At 34.0% G+C, this 22,696-nt stretch overlaps 3 protein-coding genes across 4 annotated transcripts; 1 reads left to right on the top strand and 2 right to left on the bottom strand.

The window, feature by feature from the left end:
- The first annotated feature begins 1,152 nt into the window (after positions 1-1,152).
- On the top strand, positions 1,153-4,125 carry LOC111006834 (Protein kinase superfamily protein). Its single transcript, XM_022278915.2, has 7 exons — positions 1,153-1,541; positions 1,657-1,911; positions 2,007-2,164; positions 2,252-2,331; positions 2,416-2,551; positions 2,920-3,069; positions 3,845-4,125. The coding sequence occupies exons 1-7, from the start codon at positions 1,355-1,357 to the stop codon at positions 3,995-3,997; spliced, it is 1,119 nt and encodes a 372-aa protein (XP_022134607.1). The 5' UTR covers positions 1,153-1,354; the 3' UTR covers positions 3,998-4,125.
- A 2,687-nt stretch (positions 4,126-6,812) lies between these two features.
- Positions 6,813-16,164, bottom strand: LOC111007111 (Transducin/WD40 repeat-like superfamily protein). The gene is made up of 16 exons (XM_022279308.2): positions 15,925-16,164; positions 15,641-15,826; positions 14,917-15,093; positions 13,949-14,357; positions 13,349-13,467; positions 13,185-13,262; positions 12,318-12,458; positions 11,260-11,304; positions 10,998-11,164; positions 10,708-10,786; positions 10,550-10,632; positions 10,177-10,306; positions 9,588-9,720; positions 8,323-8,486; positions 8,035-8,227; positions 6,813-7,493 (listed from the first exon to the last, which is right to left on the bottom strand). Exons 1-16 carry the CDS (start codon positions 16,045-16,047, stop codon positions 7,288-7,290), a joined length of 2,433 nt encoding a protein of 810 aa, XP_022135000.1. The 5' UTR covers positions 16,048-16,164; the 3' UTR covers positions 6,813-7,287.
- A 941-nt stretch (positions 16,165-17,105) lies between these two features.
- Positions 17,106-20,344, bottom strand: LOC111006798 (hydroxyproline-rich glycoprotein family protein). 2 transcript variants are annotated; one of them, XM_022278870.2, is made up of 4 exons: positions 19,907-20,344; positions 19,068-19,165; positions 17,567-17,623; positions 17,106-17,438 (listed from the first exon to the last, which is right to left on the bottom strand). In XM_022278870.2, the coding sequence occupies exons 1-3, from the start codon at positions 20,142-20,144 to the stop codon at positions 17,570-17,572; spliced, it is 390 nt and encodes a 129-aa protein (XP_022134562.1). In that variant the 5' UTR covers positions 20,145-20,344; the 3' UTR covers positions 17,106-17,438; positions 17,567-17,569. The 2 variants fall into 2 exon arrangements, with proteins under 2 accessions (XP_022134562.1, XP_022134561.1); XM_022278869.2 differs by having other exon boundaries at positions 17,106-17,463; positions 19,907-20,342.
- Positions 20,345-22,696: the final 2,352 nt, after the last annotated feature.

The raw sequence follows: 22,696 nt of genomic DNA, 5'->3' as shown, positions 1-22,696 counted from the left end.
CACTTTCCTTTTTTTAATTTTACATAGAATTTCAAAATGGTTTTTGAAAAATAAGAAACAAAAAATTGAATTGGTTATCAAACAACCTTATTTTTTTAAAACTAAAAACTAAAAATAAAAGACGAAATGGTTATTAAATGGGCCTAAGTTTTAAAATTTTTAATTACACCATTTTTAAATTATAGCAAACAGCTTTAAATTTTGTCATCAACTTCAATGTATTAGAAGTAAATATAACCTCTTCATTTTTACAAAATTTATATGAGGTTAATTTAATAGATTAAAATTGAATCCAATCCAAGCATAACTTAAGCAAATAAGACAGTTATTAACATCCTAAGGTTGACGGTTTAATCTCTCATCTTACCATCGTTGAACTCAAAATATATGCAAGATAATTAGGATTGGATTAGAAATTATGATCCGAAAGAAAAAAAAACAAATTAAAAGTGTGATATATAAATCATTTTCTAATTTTATGAAGCCTTATAAATGCTCTTGAACATACAATAACCAAGATGATAAATGATAAAAAGATCAAAACTATTAAAGTTTTAAATTATATGGACTAAAATAAAGTTTAAGGACTAAATTGTTAAAAGTGCGGAGACTAAATCGTTACAGACTAAAGTTAAAAGAAAATTGATACTTTGACCAAAAAAAAAAATTTAACTTAGTTTAATTTTTGTCCTTTTATCATTTATCACCTTGGTTATTGTATTTTCTAGAGCATTTATAAGGCTTCCTAAAATTAGAAAATGCTTTACATATCACACTTTTATTCCGTTTTTTTTTCCTTTCAAATCATAATTTCTAATTCAATCCTAAATTCCTGGTACATATTTTGAGTTCAACGATGGTAGGATGAGAGATTAAACCGTATTTTATATATTAGTAATATTTTATTGATATTTTTCTTATTTTACCGATTTTTCATACTATGGAAATATCGATGATGAATTCATGAATACAGAAACATGATGATATTTAATTAAAGAATTGAAAAAAAAAAGAAAGAGGAGGAGAAGAGAACAGAGGAGTGTCTGTAAGACAAAGGCAATCATCTCTCTCGACGGTACACCGGTAAAAACCAATCCACAGCCCCACACGTAACTCGCACACGAATACTAACTCTCCACCGAAGTACAGTACAATACAATACAGCCACCCACTCCTCCTCCTCCTTCTTCTTCTTCTTAAATTCAATTTTCTCAACCCCCAAACACAATCCCCACACACACTTGTCTCTCTGTTTCTGTTCCATATTTCTGCCATTTTCTCTTCTTCTTCTTCTTCTTCTTCCTTTTTGGTTCTTTGCTTGAGCTCACACCATTCTCTTCGGACTTCCCAAAGCATGAAGCACAACATAAGGAGGAGCGGCAGCTTCAGACGCCTCTTCTCTCTCAAACGACGTAGTTCTGGACACCAATCTGATTCCTCCCAGAGCTCACAACCCGCTTCTCCCCACCATTCCCACACACCCTTTTGGAAATGCTTCTCTTTTCATGAACTTTTCGACGCCACCGATGGGTTCAGCTCAGGTACACTCCTCCGAAAGGCTAAACAAATGAAAAAAAGCTTCCTTTTTTTCAACTGGGGCTCTGTTTTTTCTTCATTCTAAATCGAGATGTCTCTGTTTTTCCATGTGGGTGTTAGACAACTTGGTCGGAAAAGGAGGGTATGCAGAAGTTTACAGAGGCATTATGAGCGACGGCGAAGAAATTGCTGTGAAAAGGCTCACCAAAACCTCCACAGACGAGAGGAAAGAGAAGGAATTTCTTACAGAGATTGGGACAATCGGCCATGTCCGACACCCTAATGTTCTGTCTCTCTTAGGCTGCTGTATCGACAATGGCCTTTACCTCGTTTTCCACTTCTCCTCTAGAGGCTCTGTCGCTGCTCTCCTCCATGGTTAGGCAAATTTCTTCACAAACCCATTTTAAATTTTGTTCATTCTCCATTTCCCAGATGAGCTTTCTTTTCAATTCTTGTTTTGGTTTTAACAGATGATGATTTGGGCCCAATTGATTGGAAAACGAGGTCCAAAATAGCTATTGGGACGGCCAGAGGACTCCATTACTTGCACAAGGATTGCCAGAGGAGGATTATTCATAGAGATATCAAGTCTTCAAACATTCTCTTGACGGCAGATTTTGAACCTCTGGTTTGTCTCTGAATTTATATGGAAATGCCCTTTTTTTTCTCTCTTTTACCTTCATCGAAATCTGACATTTTTATTTTACATTCATAGATTTCAGATTTTGGGTTGGCTAAATGGCTCCCTAACCAGTGGTCTCACCACTCAATTGCCCCAATTGAAGGGACTTTTGGGTAATTATAGAAAGTTTTGACTTTTTGATCAGGTTGTTTAGAAAAAGATGGAGTTTTTATGAAATGGGTTTCAATCATCTGCAGGCACTTGGCCCCAGAATACTATATGCATGGAATTGTAGATGAGAAGACAGATGTTTTTGCTTTTGGAGTATTTCTTTTAGAAGTAATCTCTGGAAGAAAGCCTGTTGATGGGTCTCACCAAAGCCTACACAGCTGGGTATACCAAATTATTTGATCAATCAATATATTTCCTCGCTTTACATTTTTCTTTTGTTTGTTGTTTTCTGGATTCCAGTTTTCAAATATATATTTTATAAGTTCATGATCTTCAAGAAACAACCACCATTTCCTTGGCTTGTTTTCTCTATTAAACTCTTTCATTCAATAAACAAAATGGTTATTGGTTGTGATATTTACCTTTTTCTTTCGATTCACGAACGGTTGGTGATGGTTTTTCGCCTTTTGTTTTCGAGATCAGTGGCTGGTTTCTTCAAGAATTAAACTACACCAAGTTGTTGATAATTTGACATGATGCTCATGTGGTTGTGCTGATACAATCAGATACTAATTCTGAAACAAATGCAGGCCAAACCGATATTGAACCGGGGAGAGTTCGAAAAGCTGGTAGATCCACGACTCGGAGGGGCCTACGACCTTGTGCAGCTGAAAAGATTTTGCCTTGCAGCTTCTCTATGCATCCGAGAGTCTTCGTTGTGGCGACCTACCATGACCGAGGTACCTAACTCCATCCTTGAATGTATACATACAAACCTCTTATGGAATCAACCCTTTCAAATAATAATCTATACATTTGCTGGCTTGTCCTTTTTGTATCATAGTCTTAAAAGATTTCTAATCATCATCAAATGCATCATCCAGTTTTAGATAATGTCGAAATCGCCATGTTGTATACCGTCCCGAAAGAGAAGTAGTTATATGTTATGATTATAATTTCTCCTCCGGATTTTCTTGATTTCTTGTTTTCAAATTATGTAGTGACTTGTAGGTTCTTATGGAGAAACCTTCTAAAATTGTAGTTTGGAAGTTTTTATGGAAGTTCATAAAAATGAGGTTGCCCCAAGGCCCAAGCAATGTTTTCAACTCCCCTAACCTAAACTTGAATTTCTAGGCAAGGAAAAGGAAAAACAGAATATGGCAATCACATGTGATTAAGATTGCCCAAAATCACATTAATAAAGGATCTGATCTTGACTTTCTCCCACTCTCTTTCTATTTCAACTGTTCATTTAGTGAATGTGATCTCTATAAGCAGCCAAACAAAACAGAACAATATTTTCGACATTTTCATTAGGCTAATCGAAGTTTCGTCACGTTAGCTCGATCCATTTGGTTTCGACGTTTTCATCCACGATACTGAAGTGAATAGTCTCCCCTTCCCTTCCCTCCCCAACGCAATCATAGGGACAGATTTTAATGTGATAACTCTTTTCGGGGTCACGAGCCAGCGAAGGCAAAGCTAAGCAGAATGGTCTGTTTTCGAAATTGACAGGTACTTGACATTATGGAGGACCGGGACATCGATACCGAGAGATGGACAATGCCAGAGGAGGAAGCAGAAGAGAAGGATGATTTCTGGGGTTTTGAGGACTTGGAATATGAATGGGACAGTTCCTTCTCCATCAGCCCCCATAACTCAATGTAGGCCAAGCTTGAAGTTTGATTGAACAATGTCCAAACCACACAATAGAGAGACAGTAAATTGTGTACATATGAAGGTAGATTGAAGTGCTAATAATGCAAATTTTTAGTGAAAAAAGAGTTTTTTGAGCACTTGTCCACTTGTTCTTCCCATGTGTTATTTTGATTCCAACTAGGACCAAACATGTCCCACCACTCTCTACATTTAAAATGGGTTAACTTTCGTGAATCGACCTGACACAAACTCAACTCGTGAACATCATTCAAGGTTGGGATTTCTGTCAACTTCTATATGTTTAAAACCTAATTTTTCAACCAACTCGAACACAACTCAATTGGTCAAGATATTATCAAATTTTTACTTTACCTTTAATGTAATTTTATAATTTTTTAACCTTATTATGAATAACTCTAAATTTGAATATTGGGAGGGATGAAAACCAACAAATTTGTGGATGAAATTGTGTGCTTTTAGGCATTTAAGTCTATAATAATTGAGGGGTGGGGAACAAGAACATTTTTCATATTATTGATGTGTATTTTTGCCCCATGGCTCAAAATGGCTGGCAAGTATTTTGAAAATAAAAATTACAATCTTGGATCCAAATCATTAAAAAATAATAATAAATAATCAAATTCTGATGTACTGTTACTCCTGTGAGCCCTTAGGTTTTGGGCCCCACTTTACACAATTTGAGAATTGTAAATTTGTTTGCTTCTTCTATTCTACATGATTTCTCTGTTATTTTTATTATATTTAATTTATAATAGCTTGTACCTCAATTAAATGCATAATATTAAAACTAATTAAGTTTTAAGACCTATCAATTCATATTAATGCTTAATCAGTTTCTTTCTCAATACTCTTTGATATTCTATCATTTGGTAAATTAATTAACATCCTAATTCAATTATTGCCCCATAATAGCACTATTAAAAATTGCTCAAGTTTATAATATTACTACCATTAATGGCTATATCCTAATTTGGGCCAGGAATAAATGGAACTCACTTAATTATCAACTTTGAGCAATAATAAAATATACTACTTTAGTTGATCTACTTCTAGCTTTTGATTATTTTGGTTCCCCTATTTTTAAAATGTAAATTTTTATCGGGTTCATTCTAGTCTATGTATTTTAAAAATATTTGTTCTGTACTTTTAAAAGTGGATCATTTACTAAATGTTAACGCAAATTCAATATACAACGAAAAATCTTTAATATAAAATTATTGCTACATTTCAATGAAATATATTAAATATAGTGTTGTGTGAAATTGTGATCCAAAAAGAATTAAAAATAAAATAATGGGGTTAAAACTAGTATATGCTCAAACAAACCTTTCAAAATTACAGTAATTAAAATAGACAAAAATTAAATATACAATGACCAAAATGAACAAAAATTAAACGTATGGGACCAACGACCATAATGGTCAATTCATTTTTAAGCTCACTATAATTTTTTCAGCTCAATAATTTAACTAAAATCAAATTGGGGTGTCAAAATCAAAACTGTCCCAGTTGGTGTTAAATTCATCAAAATGAATTAATTAAAAGCTATTAAACATTGGGAATATGATGGATTACCAAATGTACCTACATATAGAGACTTCCCACATATATAAAATAGAAAATTTTAATTTATCAATTAAAAAAGGAAAAAAAAAGAGGGGAAAAAATGGTTAAAAGGTAAGGGGTGGATGTGGCATATTATAAGGGTAGCCCTAGCCAACTCAACAACTCAGAGTTTCTGATCTTTATTAAATAAATAAAGTTATATAGTTGTGGCCTCAAATTATTTGTGGACAAAGATTTTGAACCTTTATTTATTTATTTATTATTTGTTTATTTTTCTATATTGTATCAAATGCACTATCCAAAAAAAACCCTTACTATTATATAAATACTTCAAAAGGAGGGATTTTTTTAATAATGTTTTTTCTTTGTTTCATTTCAATATGGAATATACTAAGTAAATGGCAGTTTATGATTAGTTATAATCACAATACATGCTGGCTAAATAATGTGCTTTTTATATTAGAGAAAATGAATAAAGATTCTCTCTTATTTGATCTTATTCAATACATCAAAATTTTCAATTATCAGACCTTGGTGGTTTTGAAGTGATTCAAAGTTCTACATACATATATATCATTAAAAATACGGTTCTAAAATACGGTTTTTAGAGAGAGCATTTGGCTTCTAGTCGAACTATTAATTTGATAATTTCATGAACTACAAAAATTTAAATTTAGATGACAATACGAATTCTTACCTCTCACAAAATTTTAATCTAAAACTTTAATTTCAAAACTTATCATTAAATAGTTGAAATATAGGCGACATAAATTTAGCGTTCAACGTCAAACTACATAAATTTACCAGAGTAATATTGAGCAACCTTTTCGAATCAAATCAGTGTCATTATCAGCCTTATTTTCCCTTAATCTTGATTAAACTCAAAATTTTTTTTCCATCAAGAAAAGAGAATCCCAATTAAAAAAGGGGGGAAAGGAGAGAGTTCTTTTAGAAATGAAAGGCATGGGAGTTGTTTGACCTAAAAAGATTTTAGAGGGCGGCTGGTTCAACAGCAACATAACAATTAAAATGATAAAATAAACAGGGATTGCACTTGGCAGAATAGTGGAAATTTTGTTTCAAAATAATATTGAGCAATTCAGTGAAACAACTCCATGATTTTTAAAAGTGGGTTTTGGTGAAACAGATTGGGACTCCAACTTTTTCCTTTTTAAATAATTGGGGAAATTTATCTCATTGAAGGTTTCTTTTATAATGGAAGTCAACCACAAGAACATACGTATAACCATTGGAATAGTGTGTTAATTAAATAGTCAACATTACCACTATAGTTATGTTTCATAATATATAACTGTAAAATAGGATTCCCAATAGTCCAAATAAATAAACTCCAATATAGAATACACAACACAACTCATTATAATTACAAAATTTTCCTACTATTCCTTTCAAATCCAAACTATACTCAGAACTGAACTACCTAACAAAATTTTTCGATGTTTCTTGCCCTCTTTCGGAAGCAAGTCCAACCTTTTCTTTAGGAAATCTTCAACGTAAGCCTGAAAAGATGCATTCTTCGAGTTGTTACATCTGTGAAGGCAGGCTATTCATGTTGTAATTGGGAAATGAAAAGCTTCTGTTACGATGCCAACCGATTCTATCGTTGTTTTATCCTGATTGAGTCAAATTATGGAACTCGAGAAGCATACAATGTGACATGTCCCAATCGATGAGATATATTCGGCTTGAAATTAATCGGCAGCAATGGTCCTCCTCTCCAATAATGATTCTAAAAATGCTGAACACAGCTTTGTCAGAGGTGGAAGTTCATGTGATGAGCCACTGAAAATGGTCTCCCAAGGCCGGTGTGATGGAACAGATGGGGCAGACAAGGTCTGGTCCATCTTTGAGTCAAATTCTGGTAGTTCGCCATAGATAGCTTCGTATCCAAATTTTTCTGAAATAATTTGCAAGATTAATAATCATTGGGTTGACATGATTTTCCAACTGAAATGAAAGCTAGTAAAATCAATTCTGCAACCCATGGGATAATAATATGTGGGGTCCAAAAGAAAGAAAGAAACACACAAGAAATAGACAGACGTGATACTTATCCAGTTAGCAAACTTGAAAATAAATCCACCTATGCAAACCACAAGAATGAAAATGGCACAAGAGATCTCCTTTACAGTTATAAGTTATAACCAGTAATAATGCATTGATAAAAACCTATTTAGCAGTCCCAGTTCGATCTAGATTTACTTTTGAGCCACCAAAAATTTTTAGGAATTCAAAGATCCCCTTTTTCCCCCTCCCAACTATATATATATACATATAATACACTACACATGCACATTCTTTTTTATTTAAAAAAAATTAGAGAACTAGAGAAAACGAGGATATTGTGAAGCAGAAATAAGAAGAAATGTAGGCAGCATAACTGTCGAAAAAACACATTGTTGTACGATTAAAATAGAAAAAAAATGAGAATAATATACCTCCTGTTTCTTCAAGGGCGTGATAATTCCCCTGCTTGGTCAAACTAAGCTCTTGTGCCTCCGAGTCGGATGGATCAAATAGAGTATACTCATGGTCACCATTGATATAGACAAGTAATGGACTGCCCGATTTCCCATCTGAACTATTATAATATTTTTTGGCTCGAACAAAGGCAAGACCCCCTCCCTGAGCCTGTGGTGTACACCATCATAGAAATGGATAATTAATTATAAATTAGCTATAATTAATCAAATAAAGGAAAACAAAGGATGTTGAAAATACTCTACCTTCCTAACAGACCAGGTACTCTGAGGAACAGGATCATTAGCATTAAAATGCAATATTATTCCATCTCTCCCTTGGAATGTTGACTCGTTAAATTGCAAATGTACAGATTCAGGGATAAGAGCAAGTACAGCAAAAGAAGACATATCCACAGCACAGGCCATAGCTGTAGAAGCAAATAATGGACTCTGAGCAAAGATTATAACGATCTATGGTTGTGGCTCATATGACACCTAGCCATAGACAAAAATAGTTGATGTATATAAAAGCTAATAGTTCATGAAATGATTTTCCAATAAAGGATCTAGTTGAAAGAAACATGTATTCGTTTATCAGGACCCATATACTTCTTTCCCGTTGTGCAAGAATATAGAAACCCCATTCAATCAGTGAAAAGGTCTGTGGAAATTCAAAAAAAATCTATGCCACTCCACTCTTGTCCCCATACCCATCCAAGAGGCTCACAAAAACTCTTGATATAGTTAATTACATACAAGGAATAATTAGAAAGGAATTTGAGAGAGAACCAATTAGAACTAATAACCCCGGCAAGACCTCACTACGTCTACATCCAACTCCTGCTCTCATCATTGAAAACCATTTGATTTCTTTCTTAACAAATCTCTCAAAGGATAATTTAATAGCATCCTTTCGAAGTCGTGGCCACCAAGAAACAACAATATGTTTTACTTGCCAATAGTTCCAACTAAAAAAGCACTTGAATGAACAAGTGCATTGATTTTACTCATTCATCTTTACAGAAAACACAATGATCAGGCCTCAAGGAAGTGTCTGGGCATTTTATCAGGACCCATGTATTTCAAATTGCGCAGGTAAGACTTGAATCACTCCCAAATAGCAGTTAGCTTCCATCAAACCAGCATGTTTATTGTCCCAAAAGCTCGCAGTTAGTAAATTAGTTGTCACTAGACAATCTATTTTGAATTCCTAAAAGGAAAAATCAGTCTTTCACTCCTTACAGCTGCTGATATTGTTAATACAACCTAATGAGGTAAGAATCTCTAGAGTCTAGGACTAATTAATATGCAATAAAAACTAAAACATGCAGTTTTAACATTATTAACATCCTCCTTCATCAAAGAATTTTAATGATCATTTTCTTTTCCTTAATAATTTGTGAAATTAGTCTTCTACTGTTTGTGTTTTCTTTTAGCAGAACAAAGAAGTGAATCAATCAACCATATTCAAGTTGAATTATATCGAAATACTTGATTCAAGTAAAAGGAAAAAGGAGAGGGTATTGAACCTTCTACGTGAAGTTTGTATGACCAGGATATTGACAGTTTTGACATATTCCAGACAGACAGTTGTGGTCTTGAACCTTGTGACACAGATAAAAGGAACTCAGAGTCTCCAGCAAAGGAAAGATTCACAATTGGCTGTCCAAATTGGAAAAACTTTAGTTCATGAGAGAGATGAATATAGATAATAAAATCAAAAGGAGAGATTATTTTCAATTCACATCAATAGTTTTTCTTCCGTTTTCTTTCTTTCCTCCGGACCTCACTAAGTAAGAAAGTTCTTGTAAATGTAAGTACAGTATTCCAGCTTTAATGGCAGACTTGAAATCAAGAGAATCTTCATACCCACCAAATAACATTACATATATGCCACATAATGAAAATGACAAGAAACGTGATCAAATACATAATGAATCCTCCTTTTGGGCTTTTGAAAAAATTAAGCACCACCATTTATATTGACAAGAGGCATGTTAAATCTTCTTTCAATTGAAACACGGGACTAGACTAGGATGAATTTGCAAGTTCTTCCTATTCAGGATCCACTTTGTCATGTTCAATGGAAATATAGGAAAATACAGAAAATTTAAGTACCGTAAAAGTCTCTCCAATCACAGCAACGAGGACATTCAGCTCAGGGTCCCATAATGTTATAACAGTTTCTGCAGCAACAGCCAAAACCGAACCATCGGCAGAAAACGTAGCAGCAGTCATTGACTTCTTTCTGTAAAAGCAAAATCTTACATGAGAATTGGAAAAGGAACGATAAATCATCACTTTTCATCACCAGAGTAATGTCACAATTAAGAAATTTTTTAGGAAAAAAAAAACAATTTTTAACATCAAATCTAAGCCTACTTTTTACAAATACGTAAAAAGATATTTTGCCCCACTACTCAGAAGTCAGAAAACAGAAAACTGTAACAGCCTAACCAGAACAGTCGAAAGAAATGGATTAGATCCATACTTGTATGATCCAACAGCATGGCACATCCAATTGGAATTTTGCTGTCCCTGAACTTTCTGATGTCCATCGTTGCAAACCCATATCTAAACATAAAAATAAAAAATGAATTTCATTGCAGAAAAGATTTTTGTATAGAATTATCTTTTGTCCAATGGTACCTTGAAGTCTCCACCATATGATGTACTGACAGCCATAAGTCGAGTAGGGTGGAAAGTGAGAGCAGAAATAGCAGCATCCCTGTCAAATAGCAGAGCAAATTTCATTCAGATTAAAGTATGGGAAGAGCCATTTCTGCATCCAGCATAAGATATGAAATTATGATCATCAAAATTTCATCAAGCTGTAGTAGCCAGTTATTAACTTTTTTTTTACCATAGTTATTAACTTTCATATAATAATCTTTGAAATCATGCTCCATTATGGTTTGAAAACAGGACAAAAAACCAACCTGTGCGGCTCATATACAACGGTTGACAAATTAAACTTTTTGTTTTCCAACTCTGAATCCCAAAACTTGAGACAAATGAAACCTCCAATTCCACCTTCAGGACTTCTAACTTCAGCAGTACTCATTAAAGACCCATCTAGGGAGATAGCCACTGTAGTCACTACAACCTGTAACCACAATATTCAGGTAGACCATGATCAGTCACATAATTCCTACAGATATTATTTTCATTGAAGGACCCCCAACTTATAAGTTCACATACAGTAAGCTCTTCACCAGGTTGATGGTTCCTCTCACAAATTTGAACCTGAAAACATTAAATAGAGCACTTAAGACTTAGATTTACTTCTAAAATACTGAGACAAAAACTGAATACTTCTATTCAGAAATTGTGTCCAAACATGCGGCCCTGTATATACATATATAGGCAAAGAGATCTATTATGTTCAATACCTACAACATTCAACATAAAAACCGTGTGTACACAATGGAACCAATATCCGAGGTGCTGTTTGTTAGGTGACTCCTGTCTCTTTCTCTCTCCTCATTTGTTTTAGACAAGGTACAAAGAATACTAAGATAATATTTGGGGAGACAATTCAATATATCTTCTTGAGATTTACAAACTGTACGGGCCCACTTTCTTTGAAATATTTTTTTTTCGCGTTTTCAAGAATTCACTGAAAACATTGAATACAAACTTTGTCCGATTCTTAGCACGTCTCTGTCTTTGTATTGCACTCCATCTCATCTCTATCCCTTTTCTTCAGCTCCTCCAATGTATCTGTGATGAGACTTTCAGGAGTATTTTTCCAAACTCTCTCTCTCTTTTGGGGTAGGGAGGGGGTGCTCACTGATGTAAGTTCATCCCCTACTCATATGACCAATCCTTAGTTCTCAGGGGGCTTCTTTGTCCCACTCATGTGAGGTTCCAGAACTTGTTCGATAGATCCCTTTCTCTATATTTTTCTTCCCCTCCCTTTCAGGCCTTGATAATTAGGGCCAAGGTGAATTTAATTGTTTCGGTTATTTGTTCCTTTTTTGTATGGGATCCTTTTTGTACTTTTATTCGTCTTAATGAAAATTTGATCCATAGACACTAGAAAATCAACCTTACATAAAGAGTATCTGTGGTCTACGAAAGCCTAACGAGCATATTATACATAACATTGAAGGACATATCATAGCCTAATAACACCCATGTCAAACTTGAAACTACAGATTTATAAAAGCCACATCACAAAGCGATACTAACACGTGTACATGTTGTTGCCCCAACATCAACCAGTCTATAAGCCGATCTAGTAAGTAGATTCTCACCTCACCAATTCCACAGTCATCAAACAAGCTGTAGAATTGAATGCTGTAGTTTTCTGAACGCAGGGCTACTAAACCAGCATTTTGATCGAAGGCAAATCCATTATTAGAGCCTTGACATACATCCGGAAATGACCAAGGAAGCTAGAAAGAATGAAACACAAGGAAATTGCATTAGAATAAGGCTTGAAAAACATTTATAGAAAAAAAAAGCTATATATATATATATATGTAGCCATTATTTTTTTAATAGGACTAATAAATAAGGGGTAAGAGACTTTATAGAAAATAATAATAATAATAATAAATACGGGGTAAGAGTTGAAATTAGATACAGAGTCATGCAATCATCAAACTTTATATGCTTGAAATGCGGCAAGAGAACAGGCCAATAATATGAATATATTGCTAACAAAATCTGATGGAAGAGCAAAAGAAAGATTTCCTGAACCTACTTCAAGAATCAAGCCAATATGACAGAAATATCGATACTATCCTTATATATGACAACAATGGACCAGGAAAGGTACACTATTTTAGCATGACCAAAACTATTGGCCATATAAAACCATAATGTGTAAGAAAAGAACTCAATACTGCAGTGAGGAAATGCTGATAAAACAATTGTTTTACACAAGGACCCAGGATTGAAAGGATATTTTTACATAACTTTTTTATTAGGGAGTCTTTAGAGAGTATACCATTCTCCTAAACATGTCTCCATGACATGCACGGTGGCATCATCCACATCTCTTACTCAAACAGTCTCACTCATTCAAACATTTGGTAAGCACGCATTATAAACCATCAAGGCCACTTCAATTAAAAAGGGAAAAAATGTAAAAGAGTTGCTGAAAGCCTGAAACAAACCTTGATGCCAGATATGGTCTTCAAGATTTCCATAGAGGGCATTTTGAGGAAATGAATTTGATTGTCTGCACAAGATACCTGAAAACCTAGTTTCAATTAAAGAAAAAGGACTGCAAAACCAATGCCAAAACATACGAGGTCAATAAAATAAAGAATATCCTTACAGAGGCAAGCAGCGGATCTGGAGAATCGGTAAAATACAATAGTGGTGACCCAATTCGTGGCAAGTATTTCTTCTTCTCTGTGTCAAGTTGCCAAACCACAAGAACACCCTCCTTCCCACCTTAAATAAGATTCAAGTGTCTTGAAGATCAAATTAATATGATAGGAAGTAATAAGCAACCATTATGAGCAGATAAGAATATTGACATTAAGAGAAACATAATATATCTTATAAGTTATTTCCGGATCATCCCCATGGATATTGACGGGAAGAAGATAGTTGTAATTAACTGAATATTTGCCAAACTTAACTACATGCCGCCCCTGAAGAATTGGAACATGCAATACATTTTTTTCTCCGCTACGTTCATGTGAAGTGACCCATACCATCATCATCAACCCTTGTGAAACTGCACCCACTACATATAGCCAAATGTTGTAGTGGCCAATCTCATGCAAGAAGTCCATAAAATTATTCAAGTCTTTACAGACCTTCCAATTGCTAGCTTTGATAAGTCATTGTTACACATCTATTAACATCACATTTTCTATTGGAATAAAATTTAGGTTTTATTCCCAATTGTTATTTGTTAATATTATACCTGAATAAAGATATGCCCCATCAGAGGAGAATGAGAGAACGATCACTTCAGCAGGATGCCAGTGTCGTGTGGAGCAAGAATCAGCATCGTCATTTCCTCTTACTCCTGGTTTATCTTCATCACTATCAAAAGATTTTCTGCCAGCTTCTTCACCAGAAACAGGAAATGTCCGATGACCAAATCCCCTCCATATTAAAATTCGCCCAGTTACATCACCTGCAGCGACCATTCTTAGCGTTGGGTGAAATGCAAGAACTGTCAAGTCTTTTGTGTGATGCAGAGTAATCCTTTTAGCCCCTAAATTTTCGGACTCTACTTCTGGCACTTTCCAAACATGAATTTTGCGCTTATTACGGATGCCAAAGAACCTCCCTGACGAGCTAATAGTTATGTACTCAGGATGTTGGGTCTGTCAAGAGGGGGAACACATTATCATTCATCTTTAACAAAGTACTTCAAGCAGCAAGTAATAATGTGGTAATATACTTTCAAACCTTTCCGAGACACCCATGAGAGTCTAGAATTTTATACACGACTCTGTTTTACACCACAAATATAGTTGGGGATGTTTGAGTCAAATATATACACACCTCAATTGATTTCACAAGACAACCACCCAACCCTATAACAGTTAACATTAAAAAAATCCCTAGTACATTAATATCCTAAGTGGCAATCATGATCTGGACCCATAATCTCAAAGATAAAGATAGCAACAGCATAAGGCAGGCTCCCATCCTCTCTCTCTCTCTCTCTTTTGTATTCCCAAATACGAATACGAGTCAAAATCATATATGTCTCAATACTTTCCAAGCCAATAGCTGCACAATGACTTTGAACCATTAATTGAACTTAGACATATAGACTACCACATACAAAACATAATATTCAAGTGGACAAATATTTTATTCCAAATAAGCAACTATGAAAGCATTAGGCATGATGAAAAGAATCTCAGTGAATTACACCTCAGCCAAAATGAACCCAGCAGCCAAGCGAGACTTGGTTAAGTTACACTTAAGGATTTGTCCTCTCACAGGCATCGGTTTGTTATCCTTCACTTTTATGTTTTCAACTGATACATAAGCAAAAAGATCCAGAGATTTTCCATCACTCTTCATCGGTTGGCCTAATAAAGGGATGACCTGCAGAAGAAATGGTGTGCATTAAAAACAATTTAATAACTTAAAGAACCAACATATCTTTGTCCCATGCTCCACTTCGTTTAACTACTATTACTGTTCCATGTTTTACTTCATTGAAATACATATTGATTCGATGTTCTACCGCTAGTTTAGAATATACGCCAACTATGGAACCACATTTAACGAAGTTTCATAACTTGTTCCAACTTCTCATGATATACGAGGAGCAAACTATCTCCAAAACATTCTATATCATTAGCAACATGAAATACTGGAAAACAAATATCATTACTTGCTCCAACTTTCTAAGATATTAGAAAACGTCTCTAAAGAAGGTTCCATAACCTTCTAATTCCACGATGTCCGAACTCTAACGATAACTACCAGTAGCACTGTTAAATAATGAAAAAGGAGAAGCAGATAAATTACACTTCCCAGCAAGCATTTCAAAAAATGTAGAAAATAATTTCAAAACCTATATTTAAGTGCTTTCTTAAACCTTTTTGGTATGCAACAACGAGACTTAGAAAATGAAGAACTAGCTAACCATGGAGTAAACTGGTAAGCGAATATATATTGTCTTCATGAGCTCTGGCACCAAGAAATCCCAATAGCGAATAGTTCCATCGAGTGATGTGGTCCAACAGAAGCATAAGATCTTATTTGCTGGACTAGACGCCGGCACCACGGTGACCGAGGTCACCAAGGCCTTGTGACCCTCCAATGATGCAATCTTAAGCAGAAGCAGAAGAGTCCAGAACAAATGGAGCATCAGAAGAATTGATATATAGCTTAAAAATTGATTACAGACGCAACGAGGAAGATAGTCACCTGCAAGCAAGTGGAGGTGCTGAAAATGGAAACGGAGTTGGCCGTGCAGACAAGAAGGCGCTTGGCGTCATTGGAGAAAGCTGGAGGTGCTGATACGTAGCTCTTCCCGCCTCTAATCATCATACGGAGATAGAAAATCTGCAACTATGACGAGTGATGAGCACCTCCTCCAAGTGATGCTTCCTCCGCCAAAGCCCTAAAGCGACTGCTTAAACCCCTGTTTTCTTCAGCAGCCGCCGTTGGGAAATTCGGTTAAACGATGCCCTCCTTTTCGAATTTACGGAAATACCCTTACCCTTTGTTTTCTCTCCCTCGTATTTTTTGCCTAATTCAATACCTTCGTTGCGCGCGATTTTAAAATATTGTTTTATATGACTAATTGTTAAATTTTGTTTTATTCCAAAGAAAAAAAATGGTTAATTTTGTTAATTTTTTTCATATATTGTATTTTTTTTTTGAGGAAATATCGCATTTTTAATTTAATTAAACTTCATCATTATAATTTATGGAATCTCATGTTATATACGGAAATAAAATTTCCATGTTTGACATTTACATATATCCATAAATCAACGAAGGAACTATTGACATTTCCATAAATTTAAGACCTCAAACATATAAAATTTTGATTATATATTACCTTACATAAATATTTATTGACCATCGTATTTCAAAAAAAAAAAGTTGTATTAATTAAATATTTACAATCAATTATCACATTGCTTAAATAATTTGCTCAATAGTTATAAGTTAACCTGAATAAATATTTTGCATTTTAAATGAACTATATGTTTAAAAGTAGAAGTCTTCTTAAACTAAAAATGCAACCTCAAGCAATAAAAATTCGTATAAAACTTTTATCGTAAATAAGAATGTGAAATCTTGATGAACTCGAAAAAGTTTTTAAAAGTAGTCTCCACTATTTTAGAAAGTGTGGAAATACATTCACCTATTCTCAATTTTTTAGCTCATAAGAGAGAAGAAGAAAGAGAGGGGCCACAGCTAACTATTTTCCTCCTCCATCTCCAAATCCCATGAAAACATGCTTCCATATAGGAAGATTTTTCACTGCCATCTTTTAATGGCAATCCAACATTTCCTTAACTATAACAGTTTGACTTTGACAAAAACTTCAAGATAATTTTCCCATTGGATGAAATCTCAGGTGATTTAGATGGATGTACCCAAACATTGCCTTCATTATAATGACACAAATCCAAAAATAAAAAGGTAGCTCAGAATACATAAGCCAACAGTTTAGCTTCAAAAGAACCAAAAAGAGATCAAGAGAGGGAAAAAGAAGAAGACGATGACAATAAATAACATTACATTGCTTAAAAACTACAGCACGACCGAATTCTGTCGATTTTTTGTATAAGGTAGACGGAATCGCATCGACTAGATTCCAAGATGGCTGGCCACTTCAGCAGCATTTTATAAACAATCAGATCCACTTCAGCCATTGCATAGATAGGTATAAATAGTTTCTCTACTGTCCAAAGATGGGGGAGTTCCTACAAACATATAATAGTTTTGATTCTGGAAGCAAACAAGAGGTGACATCAAAACAAAACCAAACATGTTATCATGAAGAAGTTAGTGAGGGACTTTGATTTGCACACAATGTAACAAATTTTAGCACCTGTTACACGTTCTGCACTTTGCTCGGCGGTTCCTTTGGTTTTGTGTCCCCATTTTCCTGCAGTAGAGAAAATTGCTCAATTTCAAGATTTCATCTTATATATAATTAATAACACATGCACGTTTCATTTGGATTTATGACGATGTTGATCACAATCCAGTTCAACTGTTGAGGTAAAGACATAAAACACCCTTGTTTTCCAAATTGCTCACATCATTCTTTATTTTTCAAAGCTTGTTGTAAACAAGCGAAATGAAGTCAATTGGATTTGTAATGAGATTGATTTGAAACCACCCAAGATTAAAAAATATTGCAAGTTTGTGAAATTTATCTCACTCCAGTTATGAATCTACCAGTTGTTCATGCAAACTAACATGTGTTGCTTCAACAATTTCAGGTAGCGGTTGGCCCTATGTTGAGAGTCAAAATTGAGTCAACCCTTCTACCTAACTGCCAGAAGCTAGGAAGTTCAACTTAGGAGAGGCTCGTGGTTGTGTATAAATTTGTCAATGTGTGTTAAATTATTGTAGGGTTGAGGAACATAATGATACAGCTCGGCATCAAAAACCCCAAATGGCTGACCATTGAAATTAAAGCCAATTTTGGAACTGTGTAGTACAGTACAGGTTTTGAAGGTTTATAAAGATTTAATTAACTATAGAACAGGGAAGTCAGGATAAAAGCTAAAGTATAAATGTAATCATAACAAATGAAAATAACATACAAAAAGATTAACCAAATCATAAATCATAAATAACTAAAAGAGGCAGAAGGTAAGAGTAACCATAATCCATTCATTTACTAATCTCTTTCTTTTTTTTTTCCCTTGGCGATCGTTTATTTGTCTAATATCTCAGGTAAAGCAATTGTAGCGTCCTGTTGTTGCAAATCGAGAAAGGATATGCACAGGTATGCTGAGTATGACATCAAAACTACATCAAGAAAAGAACTACATCTCAACTGATCTGGGGTCTAATTACATGGTTCATGTTCAAGCACGAAATTATAGCATTTACCAAATGCAAGTAGAAATGTCCAAATTGTTTTCCTCTACTCTATATAAGCATACAGGTTAACTTCAATCGCACGTCAAAAACATGGTTACCCTCTCCATATTACTTTTATTTACCAACAGTGAAACGATATTTGAAAGCACATAAGTTCCAGTGGTTGACCCAATGAATACGAATGAGTTACTGAATAAAAAAAGTAGTACAAGTTGGAGAGATGGTTGGCTTTTAAGTTACTTCATATAAAAATAGTCCAAGTTTGCTTCAAAGTTACTTCGTATATCTTCAACCAATAATTATCATTATTTCAATGATGAATACTAACCAACATTAATAACTATAGGAAGAAAATGCAGAAGAGAAACAGAGAATCAATGTTAAGATAAAGAACAAATGTCTGTGAATAAGGGGAAATAACAATGCTAGATTTCAGAAAACAATATCCAAGAAATATGTAGCTGTACTACTAATGAACTTGACCAGATGCATACCAATCCCTTGTTCTCATAATAATCATCTAGTGCCCACTGGTACTTGGATTGATTCAACCCGAACCAGCGTGCCAAATGGTCATCCAAGCTTGAATGTGCTGCAAAATTGCACCAAAACCTTTATGTTTCGGTTATTTACAAAATAACTGCATGGATAAAGAAATTTTAATTATGACGCATAGGTTCGCCATTAATTTTATTTTTATTTTTATTTTCTTTTTCTTCTCTTCTTACCTCCAATTTCCCAAATAAGAACACAAAACTCTTACTAACAAATAAGCATACATTTAGCATAACTCGAGTGGAACTCATATAAAATAGATCCTCCATCAATTTTTTTAAGAAAACCAACTTTGAAGTATCAAATACAGAAGACCAAGATATTGAAGAGAAAATTCCCTATATAATACGTGTGTACCCCCACAAAGAGAAAACTGAATGGCAGAAGAATTAAGATTCATGAACATATCTCCCCTTATTAGCAATAATGGCAACCAAAAAACACAAGAAGAAAAAGATAACTATTCCATAAGAATCCTAGCCTGATTACACATCAAGCAATAGGGCTAAAACAGTGCTGTAGGCAGTAGCCCCTGTTTCTGCACAAAATATAATCACGGAATTTCCATCATTTGTGGACTTATCGATTTCCCTAATTAGGTTTTTCTCGACCTTCATTAGCCAAAAACAGTAAAGAAATCAGTCCCATATCTATCTCCAGTAGCCACATTATCCCATCGTCAAATTCAAGTAAAAAACCCAATATCTCAAAGCAGAAAGCAACTTTCCAGACCAAGACACCCAATTAAAAAGAAACAGACACCCAGAGACCGAATTACCATTCTGCACTTTGGAGACTGCATTTCTGAAGAATCCGGCGACGGACGCATTCCCATCAGACACAGCAGCAGACTTATCGAACTGCTGAGGCGGCGGCAGAACAACCTTCTTCGGGGACTCGAACACCGGCTGAGGCTGAGAGACCGGCGAAGGGGTGGAGGGCGGGGTCATGAAGACGGTGTAGGGCCCAATTTTTCCGATCAGCGGAGGCGGCGTGGATTCGCTATTGATAGGCATTGCGTTTGGGAGAAGGGAAAGGGAGGAGAAGGGGAGTAAATGGGAGATCTTCCGGCGGAGATGTAGAAGGAAGAGGAAGCTTTTGGAGCAGCGGAGAAAGTTTGGAGAGGGAATTTTTGCTTTAGCTTAGCTTTTTATTTGGAGAATGGAGAGGGTATTTTGGCCACTGAACAGTGAACACAGTGTTCAAGACTGGAGAAGAACGGATCGCACGCAACCCGAGTTCAGTGTGTAACTGGTTGGATCTTTGTCTTTCTTCTCACTCTTCACGTAATTTGCCCCTCAAATTTCACTGTAACTTCGGATTTGCCATTCTGTGATTTTATTTTTATCTTTTAAATCCTAATTACAAGTTTATTACTTGAGCCAAAGTGACCATAGTTCCACCTAGTTAACAAAGTTACATCAAAAGAGTAGTGCATCGTCAAATTATCTCAAATGACACATAGATAAACCATCATAAATGATACACTAGTCAATAAAAATAGCTTATATGTTCAAATAACTAAGAATATGAACGTCAAAACGAGAATAACTCAGCAGTAATTGACATATATTTACTAAACATCATTTTGTGTTTATTAATTTCATCAGAAAGAAAATTGTACCTATGATGTTGCTTTGTTTTCAAATAATTTATAAACTTTCTAACACTTAGTCTAATAAATATCTTATGTTTTAAAATTCATCCAATTGAATTTTGGGTCTAATCTACGTTCCAGGTCTAAAAAGGTTTGTAAATTAAAAAATATATATATTTAATAAGTTAAATTAAATATTTATAAATTTAGCAAACATTTTAAAAATTTAAGAATTAATTGGATACAAGTTTGAATTTTTTGAAGCCTATTAATCACAAATTGTATCATCTGTAATTTAACAGTTTGTAATGAATTATTGCTACCATGTATTGACTTATAATTATAATTTTGTCTCGCTATTTCTTCTCTAATTTTTTCCCGCAGTGTTATTGTGATTTTTATTTACCATGTAACTGAAATTACCTATTGAAAATACCCATTTTTTATTTATCTTGTAAGTTGTTACCGCCTCTCTGTATAAGGTAACTCTCTCAAATTTGATTAATTCACACTGGGTGTTGGGTTATAATTATCCAAATGTGAACAAGAAGCAACAACGAAAATAATAATAATAATAATTAAAATATATATTTGATTAAAGACACCAATAAATAATAATGATACATTTAAAATGACTTTTTATAAAGTAAGGGTATATATATATATTAGAAATTATAATTCATTAATAAATAAAGGGATGGAAATTTCAACCTCTACTTTATAAACATTGGTAACGATATGTGAACTTATCGTTAGCGCGCAAGAATTCATTTGAAAGTATTTATAAATATTCTAGCATTCTTAATTAGGTAAATAATATTTTTCACACTATTTGGAGAGCCAAGCCACGTGAAACTCGCCTTAAAATCAATTTTCCAAGTTTTTAGTGGGTTTTTTTTTTATTTTGATTATTTGGATTTCAATTCATAAATAAAAGTATTATAATTACATGTTGTTTCCACATTTCTATTTCATTAAATTTTATATTTTTTCCACCTTTCTTTTTCCTTATTCTGGCCGAGAGGTGTCAATTTTCCACCCTTTAAATCAATCCCTATCCCTAAAAAGACCTCCGTAAAGAAGGGGCGGGGAGAGAGTAGTTAATCATCATGATAAAGTTATTTTTATCCATTAAAAGGTTGCTATATTTTTCTTTTTGTGTGAGGAATAAATACTGCCATTTATTTAAGGAAATATGAATGAATATGTATATTAATTTGTATATTTTTAAGAGAATAAAATTTAATATTAAATGGATTTAAAATCTATTTTGATCCCTGCGTTTTGATTTTATTTTATTTTAGCCCACAGACTTTTAAAATATATAATTTAGTTTTGAAACTCAAAATTAAAAGGAAGAAAAAAAAGTTAGTTTTTTTAGTGTTAGTTTACCACTCTTTGTTGTTTAGAAAATAGATAATTGACTTTGAGTAATGATACTCAAAGTGGTATTGGACCATACGAAAATTGACAGTATGATAAAAGCAACTATCAAAACAATTACCTCCTAATAGAGATATATATCAATTACTGCTGAACTAAACTCATGCTGACGAAATAAATGTTTTGAAAGTTTAAGTAAGATGAATTTGAAAGCGGAGAGATTGAAATGAGATGAAAGTGCTAATTTTGTTTTAAAACTTTTAGGGATTAGTACATTCATAGGCTATTTAGACACTATAATTACATAAAACGATTGACACTTTTGTTATGAAACAATTTCATTTAAGATGGTACCCATCACTCAATTTACTAATATATCCTTTTATATCTCACCTCAATATTAATTAATTTTTTAAATCCAAAATTGGTTACTTGTATGTTACATTTTAAATCCTTTAAAATTTTCCTAATTAGACTTTACAAAAGTAAAAAATAAAAATAAAAAATAAAAAAAACCCCAAAATCCTACATTATTGAAAAAATTCGAAAACCTCATCTCTCCAACCTTTCTTCTTCCTCTATTGTTCT

The sequence above is a fragment of the Momordica charantia genome (genome assembly GCF_013281855.1).
Source record: "Momordica charantia cultivar OHB3-1 chromosome 6 unlocalized genomic scaffold, Mcharantia_2.0 BLBB01000006.1, whole genome shotgun sequence".
Taxonomy (NCBI): domain Eukaryota; kingdom Viridiplantae; phylum Streptophyta; class Magnoliopsida; order Cucurbitales; family Cucurbitaceae; genus Momordica; species Momordica charantia.
This window is presented reverse-complemented; position numbering and strand designations above follow the sequence as displayed.

Coding starts and splice junctions, on each gene's coding strand:
- LOC111006834 (XM_022278915.2), top strand. CDS start 1,355: ATGAAGCACAACATAAGGAGGAGCGGCAGCTTCAGACGCCTCTTCTCT. Junction 2,165..2,251: donor CGGCAGATTTTGAACCTCTG/GTTTGTCTCTGA, acceptor TTACATTCATAG/ATTTCAGATTTTGGGTTGGC. Junction 2,552..2,919: donor ACCAAAGCCTACACAGCTGG/GTATACCAAATT, acceptor AAACAAATGCAG/GCCAAACCGATATTGAACCG.
- LOC111006798 (XM_022278870.2), bottom strand. CDS start 20,144: ATGCCTATCAATAGCGAATCCACGCCGCCTCCGCTGATCGGAAAAATT. Junction 19,166..19,906: donor AGTCTCCAAAGTGCAGAATG/GTAATTCGGTCT, acceptor GCAATTTTGCAG/CACATTCAAGCTTGGATGAC. Junction 17,624..19,067: donor ATTATGAGAACAAGGGATTG/GTATGCATCTGG, acceptor TCTCTACTGCAG/GAAAATGGGGACACAAAACC.
- LOC111007111 (XM_022279308.2), bottom strand. CDS start 16,047: ATGATGATTAGAGGCGGGAAGAGCTACGTATCAGCACCTCCAGCTTTC. Junction 15,827..15,924: donor GCACCTCCACTTGCTTGCAG/GTGACTATCTTC, acceptor CTTCTGCTTAAG/ATTGCATCATTGGAGGGTCA. Junction 8,228..8,322: donor GTACCTGGTCTGTTAGGAAG/GTAGAGTATTTT, acceptor TGTACACCACAG/GCTCAGGGAGGGGGTCTTGC.